This window comes from Vidua chalybeata, chromosome 10, assembly GCF_026979565.1.
Source record: "Vidua chalybeata isolate OUT-0048 chromosome 10, bVidCha1 merged haplotype, whole genome shotgun sequence".
Taxonomy (NCBI): Eukaryota; Metazoa; Chordata; class Aves; order Passeriformes; family Viduidae; genus Vidua; species Vidua chalybeata.
The window spans coordinates 24,530,579-24,543,373 of record NC_071539.1 but is presented as its reverse complement, the minus strand read 5'-3'; the positions used below and the strand labels follow the sequence as shown (position 1 = coordinate 24,543,373).

At 48.4% G+C, this 12,795-nt stretch overlaps 1 protein-coding gene across 1 annotated transcript; it reads left to right on the top strand.

The window, feature by feature from the left end:
• The first annotated feature begins 10,346 nt into the window (after positions 1 to 10,346).
• LOC128792879 (G-protein coupled receptor 35-like) lies at positions 10,347 to 11,279 on the top strand. The gene has a single exon (XM_053951758.1). The coding sequence runs from the start codon at positions 10,347 to 10,349 to the stop codon at positions 11,277 to 11,279; it is 933 nt and encodes a 310-aa protein (XP_053807733.1).
• Positions 11,280 to 12,795: the final 1,516 nt, after the last annotated feature.

Below are 12,795 nucleotides of genomic sequence, written 5' to 3'. Positions count from 1 at the left end.
ATTTCAGGCAGCACCAGCAGCAGATTCACTCAGGAGGCTCAGGGTCCAGGTGGGGCTTTCTCAGGGCCTGCTCTGTGTGCAGCAGTGGTGGCATGCACAGCAGATGGAGACTCCCAGCAAGTAACCCCAAAATGTGTTCTCTCAGGTGGGGAGCATTGGTCTGCTGGGATACGGGCTTGCAGTAAATGAAAAGATAGAAACTTCCACAGACACAGGAAGGTTTGATCTGCAGCTTTGGAAGAAGCTTGGATTGATGGAAAAATAAAGTACACAGACATTAAGTAGAAAAATAATAAATTTATGTTTCTATAGTTGTAAGTAAGAATATGCCTTAAGAAAGTGAGAAACTGCACTGATAAGATGGTGGAGGGTTTATAGTGTAGTAATATAGTTGTTTAGAGTAAGTTAAGAGTTTAGATGTTATAATAGAAGCATTTGTGTATATGTGAAAAAGGAGCCCATGGGATAACAGTATCCACAGTGCAGTAGAAGTGAGTAAAGGTGATAGGTTAGAAAAGCAAAATAACTGTCCATTGGACTAGAAAGTTCTATATTGTCTTGTAATAAAGAACTTGTGACTACTTTGAGCTATGGCCAACTGCTTGCTCCTCTAAAATCTCACAGCTTCTGAGACTGATGTTTATCTGAGCAATAAATCATTCTTAGCCTGACGATGGTCCCAATCCTTCATTAAAAAGCGGTGAAAATGACAGAGGCTCAGTGCTTTAATCCGTCCCAGGGCTCTGGAAGCAGCTGGACAAGTTGGTCCCATCATTGTGCTTCAGTGTTCTGCTGGACAAGTAGGTCAGGAGATACCTGTGCTGCCTCTTGAGGACCAGCCTCCCACAGGAGGTCTTTTCTTCTCCAAAACAACTGATACTGCAATGAATGAGTATTTTAAAGTTGGTCCCATCATTGTGCTTCAGTGTTCTGCTGGACAAGTAGGTCAGGAGATACCTGTGCTGCCTCTTGAGGACCAGCCTCCCACAGGAGGTCTTTTCTTCTCCAAAACAACTGATACTGCAATGAATGAGTATTTTAAAGCATTGAAAGTATTTCAACTGTTGAAGCTAGGGAGAGGTAAAGGGCAGGGACCAGATAAGGGTAAAGGGGCTGCTATCACTATTGCAGCCACAAAGCTTGGGCAGGTTTAGGTGTCCCTGACTAGCACCAAGGGAAGCCCTGCCCTAAACAGGCACAAGAAGGTGCAGGGTGGTTGTTTATGTGCAGGCTCAGGGGCCACATCAGTGACACCTGGAATCTGCACTGCAGTCAGATATTTGCACAAAGGGGCTGTGGGGAAAATTGCTGCCTTGCTGAGTCACAGGCTGTGGTAATAAAGGCTATCCCACAGGAGAAAAGTACTGGAGCAGAGCAGACACAGAGCCAGCCACCAAATGAACCTGGCAGTGAAATGGGATCCAGCACAGCTTTATGGGGTTCTCGTTTTTCCTTCCTCACGTGTTCCCTAATGAGCTCACTGTTCTGCACAGACCCTGCTCACTTACTGCTGGGAAGGGAAGCAGCCACTGCCACTACATGGGGTCTTTTTGGGCCAATTTTCCCACCCAAAATTTGGTATTTTATTTTTCTAGATAACAGGGAGGTCTAGAAGTGGGAGGCCCATGGGAAGCTTGTGTTTGCAGAGCTGTCAGTGTTGCCAGGGTTCTGGGCAAAAGGGTGTGTGTGGCACGAGGCCAGGGGGGTGGAAGTGTCACGCTATGTCCATTTCTTACCTTTGATGAGTAGTTGGATAACAGAGTGATTAAGAGTGAAAATGCCTTGGTGTAAATCAGTGCTCTCCATGGATGCACAACTTCACACGTGGTTTAACTGTGAGACACTGAAAGCTAAGATTTCCAAGCTCAAAATTAAATTCCAGTGTCAGAGGCTGGAGCTGACCTCACCAAATCACATTTTCCCTGCTTCCTGTCCGTGCAAGTAAGAAATATGCACATCTCACAAACGTGTTCTTCAGCCAAGTTCATGTTCTTTGCTCTTCTGTTTTATTCGCTGAGCAGTGTGTCAGCACAGCCCTGCAAAGGAGAAAGGTTAAGAGAGATATTTTAATAGATATTTATATATATGCTTATATGCCTCCCTAGCCGGAAAAGCAAAGCAAACATGACTAACTTACTGTTTTACTCCACAAGGCAGCCCTGCAAAGGTTACCACTTCATCCCATCACTGACACATTCCATTTTCCACAACTGCACAGGCAGATCCGTGGCTCACACCACCCAGCAGGATCAGGGTGGTGTCCTTGCTTTCAGCCCTGCCACTCCAATGACACAATGTTATTATGCTGATTTGTCATCATTAGCTGGTTGCCCTCTGTCTCCAGTGCTTTGGTGCTATTGACAGATCTTGTCAAAATCACTCTTCCTAAATTTCCATTTATTAAACTTATTATTAAACTGTATTTCTAAATTTGCTTTCAGTTTCAGGAAACGGAAACAGGTCTGATGTAACAGGGAATTTTAGGTACAGACTCATCATCACCTTTCCAAATGAGGTGAGACCGACTTGAATCTAATTTATCACCTCTCCTTTGCCAGGTTATTTCTAGTTCTTAAATGGTGGGGTAATTTTCCTTCTGAAAAGTGGATGTTTATGGAGCACTCTCCCTCCCTGTACCCTCTGATGGATTTCCTGCCTCCTGCAGCAAAAGTTTCCCAGTTTAAAAACCTCTGAGCTAAATTGCTCGTTCTCATCCACATTTATGAAAAAACAAATGGAATGGGGTTTAGAAGGCAAGTGGAAAAATAAGCAGGAGGAAGAAGGGTGATGAATCCAGTGAGTTTTAGGACCACTTTTATTTCAGGAAAGCAGCATACACACATTTCAGCCTAGTCTGTGCTAGTAATGCCTAGGCGACTGAGAGCAAAGCAGGTCTATAGGCAAAGTCCAAAAGTATAAGCAAAAGCCTCTAACATTCGTAAGTACTCATAAGTACTACATTGCAGGAGTGATGCTTCTCCAGGCTGAAAGTGCCTCTGTCCAAATGCAGAAATGGGGAGGATAACTACAGGCAAATTACAGACTTCTAGTGAAAGCCAAGGATAAATTGATTTGCTCTACTGGGACTAGACAAGGTCAGAGCATGGGTTACAATTACCAGACCTACTTCCACTCTCCTCTGTTGCTTTCCATTAGCAACCCCTTTTTTTTCTTCCTTTTTTTTTTTTTTTTTGAGTGTTTTATGGTTGAGGGAGAGTGATGAAAAAAAGCTGATGGAGCTCTTGAAGATTTAGATGTCTTCACTCAAACACAGTGCACTCAGAAACAAAATGATTCTTAGAGAAGGAGAGAGAGAGAGCAAAAGGGAGGTTTTCATCTCAGGAAATCAATGATGTGAGTCTTTAGCATCAACATCACGAGTCTGGATAGGCTGGAGTGCAGCCTGAAGAGCACTGAGGATTTGGTCCATTATGGCCTGGTCATACATAAAATAATTCAAAACCTGTGAGATGTATTTGTACAGCATTGTACAGGTGGGCATTGCTGCAGCCCACCCTGAATAAAGCTTGGCTAGCTGTGCAAACACCGCCATCCTTAGCCCATCTTTGTTTTCCTCCTTCTTGGATATATGAATGTAAACTTTAAATAAATTAAGCTTTGAATTTGGAATATTAATGAAGGTGAAAACCTTCCAAACCCAAAGGATTCCATAACAAAGTGACCTTTCAAAACTGATTATATAGGAAAGAGATTTTCATGACTAAGGGAGGGCAAGGGGAAAAAAACCCAAAACAAGTTTAAGAGTATTTTTGCCTTGCTGTCATGGGGAAGGTAGTAACTTTGAAGGCTGCCCAGGCTGGCTCGTGAAGGTTTGCAGCATCCCATGTAGGTGTTGCCCCTGTTTCACACCACAACCCACTTTGTTTAGTCCTGTTTAGTATATTGTATTTTAGCAAACACAAACAGATGTAATCTGTACCAGTTCAGTATCTTCCAGCACTGAGATTTGGTAGAAGAGAGGTAAAAAATGCCAGGTGCTCAGACAGACCCAGCATGAGCAGCGTTCTCCTGTCTTCCATGGGGACTGAATTCTTCTGTCCAGGCTAGACACTGCTGCAGGCAGGTGCCACTGTCACAGCCTGACCTTCCCCCACTGCTTCTTGGCATCCCAGAGGTCCTCTGCTCCATGCCTCTGTGTTCCCTGGCCCCTTCCAGTGGTGGAGCTCATCAATCCAGACAGTTTGACCAGCCTGTATCCATCCCTGTCCCCCATCCATGGTCTTCTCTCCCCAGCCACCTCACCCTCCTGGTTTACACCCCTCTTTGGGGCTCTTTCCTAGACCACCACCTCCAAATCAGCTGGAACTCCACAGCCTGATCTCTCTCTCCTTCTGACACTGGCAGTTTTTAGTCCCCACCATCAACTGCAGCCCCTGCAGATTGTGGTGGCACAAAGTAATTTTCCAGTGCTGCTCATCTCTTCACCTTTTACAGCCAGGTCTGCATATGAGCTGACACTCATGGTGTGCTCTTCCCTTCAACACTGCTGTGTCCCTCAAATGTCGCCCTTCAAGAAAGAGCATCCAGAGAGCTGCAGGACAGTCAGTCCCTGTGATTCCTTCAGCTGAGGAGGAATGACTCCATATCCCTGGGCAGGCTGGGGCTGACCCTCAGGAAAGGAGCCTGTCAGAGGAGAACCTGGCCTCCAGGAGGAAATGAAGCTGATGGTGAGCCAGCAGTGTGCCACGACAACAGAGAGAGGGAGCAGCAGCTGGGGCTGCTTGGGAATGAGCACTGCCAGCAGCTCAGGGGAGGTGAATCCTGCCCCTCTGCCCAGCAGTGGTGAGACTGCACCCAGTACAATAAAGACCTGGACTTACTGGAGCAGGTCTAGGGAAAGGCCACAATGATTAAGGGACTGGACTATCTCTTGTATGAGGAGAGGCTGAAAGAGCTGGGACTATTCAGCAAGGAGAAGTATCTCAAGGATCTGTTCCATGTGTATAAACACCCAATAGCAGGGAGTAAACATTTTAATGTTTAAACAGACTTTCCTATATTTCAGTTTGTGCCTTTTGCCTCCTGCCCTTTCCCTGACACTCCTGAGAGGGCAAGAGGCAAAAGACACAAACTGAAATATAGCAAAGTCCCTTAAAATATAAAGAAAGTTTAGTCTCAGAATGATCAAGCACTAGAACAGGTTGCCCAGAGAATGTGTGGAGATATCCTTCAAACGATTCAAAACCTAACTGGACATGGCCTCAGACAATGGCTCTGAGCAAAGGGTCAGTGGAAACCTCCTTTTGGTGGAAGGAGGTTCCTTCCAGCCTCAGTGGTTGTGAACAAGGCCATCACCGTGGGCTCTAACTCAAAAATAATTCACAGCATCAGCCACTCTGGGGAATGCAGCTGCAGCTACCACAGGCAAACAACTCCCACCACCTTTGCTTTGTGGCTCTCTTCACACAGGTCTTTCCTGTCCCTGAACATCTGCAGTGACCCTCCTGTCCCTCTTATTGTGCCCCAAAGAGCCAGTGCAGCATTTCATGTCACCCTGCCCCCCTCCTCCACAGCACCTGACAAATGCCAGATGCTATCTGAGGGTCTTATCAGCCTGTGGTTCTGAGATACCTGACGTGGCTCCTGCCTTGCACACTAGCTGTTCCTCCTGTGACAGGCACACCCAGGACTTTGGATGCCTGTTTGCCTCCTGAGGGCTGTGATCAGCACGCACATCTCTGTGGTTATGGGATGGCTGCGAGCTGCAAAAGCCTTGTGGTGGGGCAGAGTGACCTTATCTACAGGATCCTGTGCCTGGAGCTCCGCCCTGCACAACCCCGTTCGACAGCTGTGCTGCAGCGCTTCCTTTGCCTGGTGCCGCCCAGTGCTCCTGAGCCAGGGAGCTGCGGGCATCCTGCCACCCTTCACTCACCTCGGCCGTGCCCGAGACCCCGAGCTCCGGCCAGCTTCTTCCTTTCTCTCACAGCTCCCCCAGCCAGGACAGCGCCCACTGTGCTGATCGAAGAGCAGCCAACCACCAGTGCATCCCTGCAACAGAGCAGTGCAGCTCCTGGCCAGGTGCCAAGGCTGTGTGCAAGTGAAGCAGTTCCCACTAGTAGCTGATTACTGACACCAATTAACGGCCCATTACTGAGCTCTTTGGGGCTTACAGCTCTGCGTGCCCCCTCCACTTCTGTCAACGCAGTTTGCCAAGTGAGGCTCTTTGCCACCCATGTGAGATACTGAGGCCTTGGTTTAGGTGCCAGCTGAAGCTCCCCGATGGTGTGGCTGTACCTGTGCTCAAACAGGTCTGCAGGCCAGAGCCCTAATGCTGGCCCCATCATGATCCTGTCCCACTCCATCCATGCCCCAGGCACCAAACCCAGCCCAAGGCACCATTTGAGTGCAGCATTTGAGGAGGGCTGGAGAGGCTTTCTTACACTACATGCCAAGCTGCTCCCTGTGCCCACCTCCAGGTCCAGAGCTCTGCAAGCACGACTCAATTCAACACTCAGGTGTACCTCTGGCTGCATGGGGCCATACAGACCAGGTATTGCACCGTCCTGGCTTTACTTAGCTTAGACTGCAGCACTAGTGGGCATTTCAAATCCCCACTTGCTGAACATCTCTGTTAGCCATAGAACACACCCTTCCAGAAACTGCAGAGCAGGGAGGCACAGAGCTCAAAGTAGTGCCACCATTGATTTGGCCAGAAGGTTGGCATTTGAAACTTAACTGATGTGAAATCTGCTCTTACGCAGGAGGAGGAGGTGCTATGGAAACCCTCAAGTACCAGGGAGCTCCTGGTGCCAGGCCCCTGCCCTGCACAGGCAGCCCGTGCCCAGTCCTGCTTGCCCTTCCCGGGCTGTGTGGCTGCACAGAGCCCGCGTGCCCTGCCTCGGGTGGCACCTGCTGCTGACTTTGTCACGTTAAATCTGCAGGTAACATCACTTTGTTTCCTCCTCTCTTGCTGGCTGAGAACTGCTGAGCAGGGTCCTGCTGTGCCTGGGGGGAGGCAGAGGAGGCTTTGAGCATGGTTTCTGCTGGGCAGCGAGGGCCCTGCGAGGCAGGAGTCCCTGGGGTAGGTTGTTATCTCTGAGCCTTTCAGTTTCTGTTCTTAACAAGGTATTCTCTGGGTACTTTACCTAGAATATCACAGCAGCTGAGAACTGGAAGTTAATTCATCCTAATTTGGGAAATGAGTGATTCTAAGAGATTTTTTTTTTGTCTAAGAGAACCCCTTCTAGCATCTATCAAAGCAGATCATGTTTAGGGTGACCACATTACAGTTTTCAAGGGATGCAGTGATAGATGAGCCTGAAAGAACACAAGTTTCAAAAAAGAAGAGAACAAACTGTTGTGCCTTAGATCCTTGCAATTGAGAGAGGTGTGAACAACAGCAGCAAGGCTGGAGCAGGCAGTTTGCAGATTTCTTTATGCTATTTGGAAACAGAGGGGAAAAGCTCTTCACTTCAGCACCATGGCAGGGCCCTCACCTCGGTCTACTCTGCCATGGGGACAGTTTGCTGCTCACTCTTTCTAGCCATGCTTCCCCCCAGCCCAGCTCCTGCCCAGAGCAGGCCAGCAGTGCTGTGGGTACATTAAATCTCTGGGACGTACTGTCCTGCCCAGGTCTTTTCTCACATCTGTGCTGCATCTTCACTGAGTACTTGCTGAGAGCCACCCATTCCATTTATAGGACGGTTGGTGACAGGGCTGTTGCCATGGAGGTGGCAGGTCTGAGGGCAGCTAATGCACAAGATACTGTGCTGTACCTGACTTCACCCCCATTTTCCTTCTTGCTCTCCCTCTGCTCAGTTCCAGGTTCCTTCCCTCATGCACCAGGGCTCCCATGCTGTCCTTAGCCACTTCATGCATCATATTCACCCTTTATTTCACCCACCATATTCACCCTTCAGCCCTTGGTGTCTGCTCACTTTGGAGCTCTCCCCAGAAGGAAGGAGGACAATTTCCATGCAAGACTCCCCCTTCAGTACAGCTGCTTTCCTACTGGAAAAACACTGGATGCAGCCACCACAGTGCTGCTGCAACATCCCCTATGCCTTCAGCTTCTGCCCTGCATCTCTTCCTCCAGCCTCTCTGTTCAGAGTCTGGCAGAAGCCTCCTCCTTCTTGAGCTGCTGGAGGAAACCAGCCCAGCCTGGGCCTTGCTCCCCAGATGGTCACCAGCTTCTGTGCTGGGGGACAGCTGCTGACCAGCTCTCCCCAGCCTATGGTGGGGACAGCAGGACACCCTACACAGTACTGGTGACCTTGTTTGTTGAGCCCCAGCCTATTGCTGGTCTTCCAGCAGCAGCAAGATGCTGTTTCACAGCTGTCTCCATCCTTTTGTCACAGTTTTAAGTTGCTGCCTAGCCCCTCTGATGCTGCAGGCATTTCATCTACCCCACATGAAGCATTTCCAGCAGCCACAGGATATGCTAGCTGGTCAATCTGCATCTCTTTAAAGATTTTTTTTTTTTTTGCTCATTCATACTGTATCAGTGCTTTTTGGCCTCTTTTAAACCCTCTACTCATTTCCTCCATCCTCCTCCCAGCCTCTGGACTGCCTTGTGGCCTGGAGCACTTGTGAGCCCTGCTTCTGGGAACTGTACTGGGCCAGGTCTCCAGCTCTGGAGGCAGTGCTGGCCAGAGCCCTTTGCACTGTGGTTTGCCTGTGCTGCACCTCTGCAGAGGCTGCTGCAGGCACTGCAGACCAGCACTGCTGCAGGCACTGCAGACCAGCACTGCTGCAGGCACTGCATCCCACGGCAGTGAAAAGAAACTGGGCACCAGTGCAGCTGTCAGACTTCTGCCTTGTGCCATAACCAGTGACCATAACCAGTGACAGTTCCCTGCTGTCCATAGTGCAGAGAGGTTTTCCTCAGGGGACAAGAGTCCCCTTTCCTGCAGGGTACAGGCAGTGAGCAGCAAGCCTCTGTTGGGAAATCCAGGCCTGAGCATACAAGAATTGTGCCACAATCACATTAGTCTCTGCTATTGCCCAAGACACTTACACATCCCTCCAGAAACGGAGTTATTTGTGTATTTTTTAGTCACTTCAGAACTGAATTTTGATTTGCAGGCAGTGCCCTCACACACTGGCCACAAGGTCTGCATTGCTGGTGGAGGCACATAACTGCTTAACCAGGCAGAGGTGGTGTCCCTTCCCAGGTCTCTGAAAGCTACAAGATTTCACCAGATCCCTCCCCACTTCACTCTGTAAAAAACTTATTTTACATTGAAAAGGGTTTTTTTTTTTTGTTGTTTGTTTGTTTTTTTCTGAAATGAACTTAGATGCAAGCAGAAGTGACAGATACTGAGAATCACCGGTTCAGAGAATTTTTCCATGTGCTTGTCACATGAAACCACTTTGCACAGGAAGGGCTCTGCTGAAAGATGATTTTTATCAGCCCACTCTGTGTCACTCTGTGTCACTCTTCACACAACTAATATTCTTGCAAAGCATCTTGCAGCCAGTGTGACAGAGGCTCAACAGCTACTACTCACAACATGGATTTCTGAGGGTGGCTGGCTGCCTGCCTGGAGCCATCAAATTCAGCCCTTAACAGCAAGATCCTTGTTCTGCAGTGGTGCTCCCTCTTCCAGATGTGGCCTTCTGCTTTGCATCTGCAGACTCATACTCTCTCCTGGAACAAACGCGCTTAAAATCAGGTTAATCCTTCCATACCACATTCCCTTCCTGGTGAAGTGGAGAGCAGCATACGTCACTCTCTCCCTTAGGGTTTCCTTGGGAGAGCAGGAATGAAGGATCTCCAGGTTCACAAGGCAGCGCAAAGGCTCAGAAACCTTCCCAATTAGAGCCAGAGTAAGAGGATTTCTATCAAGTGACATCTGCTATGCACTCCCAGCCCTTCCCCCCTGATCTGAATCCAAAACCAGTAGAACTGAGAGAAGAGCTTTCGCTCATGGGTTGTGCTGGGCTTTAGTTTTACTGCAATCCCTCCCTAGTTTAAACACCAAGCTAAGGGTAATTTTACATAATCTGCACAGCCTGGCTTAAGGAATTGGTGTTCACATTGTCACAGGATGTGCCCACTACCTATGGGGGCTCTTCTGAGTGTCATGTTGCCTCCTGCCCTCACACACTTCAAGGTCTCCCTATTTAATAAAGGCTGTCTGCCATGTCCTCCTGGAAATGTACCCTGAGACACTCATAAACTGAGTGAATGTAAACAAAGCTTGGCAAGGGATGCCAAAGGATGACACAGGCTGACTAAGACAGCTCTGTAAAGCTCAAATTCACATTTTTAACAAAGGACATATGTACTTATATGTGCTTTTTTTACAGCTACTAAGAGGTCATGCCATGTCTTTTCCTATTTCAGGTCTCAGAACATTGTACAACATCTGTAACTCAGGACAATGAATGTGTCCAACAACTGCAGCACCACAAGTCTAGAACTGCATCCCCATGTTCGCCTCATTGAATTTGCTCTGTATAGCCTCATTTTCTTTTTTGGAGCACTATTTAATGTCCTTGCCTTCTGGGTGTTCTCCTGCAAGATGAAGAAGTGGACAGAAACCAAGGTGTATGTAATGAATTTAGTATTTGCAGATTTCTCTGTCATCTGCACCTTGCCTTCCATGGTTTATTTGCTCTGGAATAAGTCAGCCCGAGGGGAGCTCTGTCAGTTTACAGAGACAATGTATTTTATCAACATGTTAGTGAGCATCTACATCATTTCATTCATCTCCATTGATCGATACATTGCCATAAAGCACCCTTTGAAAGCCAGGACCTTCAGGTCCCCATCAAAGGCTGCCCTGCTCTGTGGGCTCCTGTGGGTCTTGGTGATAGTCAGTGCCATCATCCAGCTCTGGCACAAACACGCAGCTCTCTGCTTCCAGACCTACACCCCCACGCCTGCTGCTCTCAGCCTGCTGGCCATTTTCTTTGTTTTCACTCTCCCATTAGCAATCTTGACCTTCTGCTCTGTGGAAGTCATCAGGAACCTCAAGAAACATCTGAACATGAATTCACCAGAGGAGAAATCGATCCAGAAAGCCGTACACATTATTTATGCAAATCTGATTGTATTTCTGATATGTTTTCTGCCAGCCTACCTGGGGCTACTTGCCAGGTTCATCATGGAGAGGGTTGGATCTACCTGTTTCCTGCTCTGTGTCATGAAGAATCTTTCCTCCGTGATGAGGTGCATTGCCACGTCCAACTGCTGCCTCGATAGTGTCTGCTATTACTTTGTCACTAAGGAGTTCCAGGAAGCCTTTCTACATCCCAAAGCCAGCACTCAAAAACCAGAGGCAACCCACCCCTTGCAGATACAGACATGCTAAAGGAAAAAGGGTAACAAAACTCAACATCTGCAACATAAAGAGGAAATACAGCTTCAGGGCTATTGGGATAAGTTTTGCTCTTTTTCTCTAGCAAGTCCTTTGTTAGGTTTATAAATTTATGCTCTATGTTTCCATTAAAGAAATAGGTCACAGGGATGTGTAAAAGTGTGTATTTAATCAGTTGATGTTAACATGCCTCCATTCCACCCTCCAGCACCTACTTGTTACTGTTACAGGAAGACAGGTGAGCCATGTACCTCTTTAAGTTCCTTCTGCAGCTAAAATCTACTGATCCTTCTTGCCAACATGTACAATGTATATATCATATTATACCTCGCGTATTTCAAGTTGTTTCCATTATTAAATTAGTCCAGTTTATATTCACCCCATTCCTTTGGCAGCCTGGGTTGGGTGGTTGTTCAGATGGTTCTGGCGTATTATTAAGAACTTGTCCCTACAAAACAGCCTAGGATGTTCTGACCTCCTTCTCTTCAACTCAACAGGTCAGACAGGTGTGAAGGAACACTTCTGGGATGAAAGCAACACTTGTCCAATGCCATAATGGCACAAAGTCCAGATTTCAGAGCTGAGTCCTCCTGCCAGCTCCCTCCAGCTGCCCTGCTGAGCCCTGGCCCAGAGACAGCTCCTCAGAACAGCCATTCCTGCAGGGCTCCTCCTCCCACACACTGAAAGCCATTTCACTGCTGCCCTGGCATTTGCCATCCTCGCACTGCCCTGCCCTGGTTTGTGTTGTGGCACCAGGCCAACCCCCAGGGCCACCACAGCTTGCGCTCAGAGTACCCCCAGCTGAACCCAGCTGGGCTTCCACAGCCTGCCCACACTGACACCCCTAACATTTCCATCACCTAAGTGTGTTTTTCCACGAGTCAGCAGCCTAGAAAAGTCAGGGGAGAGAGGAAGTGGATAAATGCTGTCTAGAACTGGGCATTTTTTCTTTCTAAATGCTAAAACCCCCCAAAACGGCACTGAGTTCTGCCCCAGCAATAGTCAGTGTTCTGCCACACACTGTGTGGGAGTCTTTCCTGCCCACAAACACATCTTCCCCTGTGACCTGTGCCTGCCCTCAGTGAATCCACAGCCGGTTCCCCATCTGCTGCTGTCACCTTTGAGAGCATGAGCTCCTGTGTTGGTTTTCTAGGGCCTGGTTTTTGGTAGCAGGGGGTCCACAGAGGTGGCTCCTGTGAGAAGCTGCTGGAAGCTTCCACTGTGTCTGGCAGGGCCAGTCCCTGATGGCTCTGAGGATGGATGTGCTGCTGGCCAAGGCTGGGCCAATGAGAGAGGGTGGTAACACCTCTGTGGTAACAGATTTAAGAAGAAAATCAAAATAAAGGGGGATACAGCTTTTTCTAGCCAGAGAAGAGGAGGAGGTGAGAACATGTGAGGGAAACAACGTGGAGACACTGAGGTCAGTAGGGAAGGAGAGGCAGGAGGTGCTCCAGGGGCCAGAGCTGAGACTCCTCTGCAGCCGTGGTGAGAGCATGGTGAGACAGCTGTG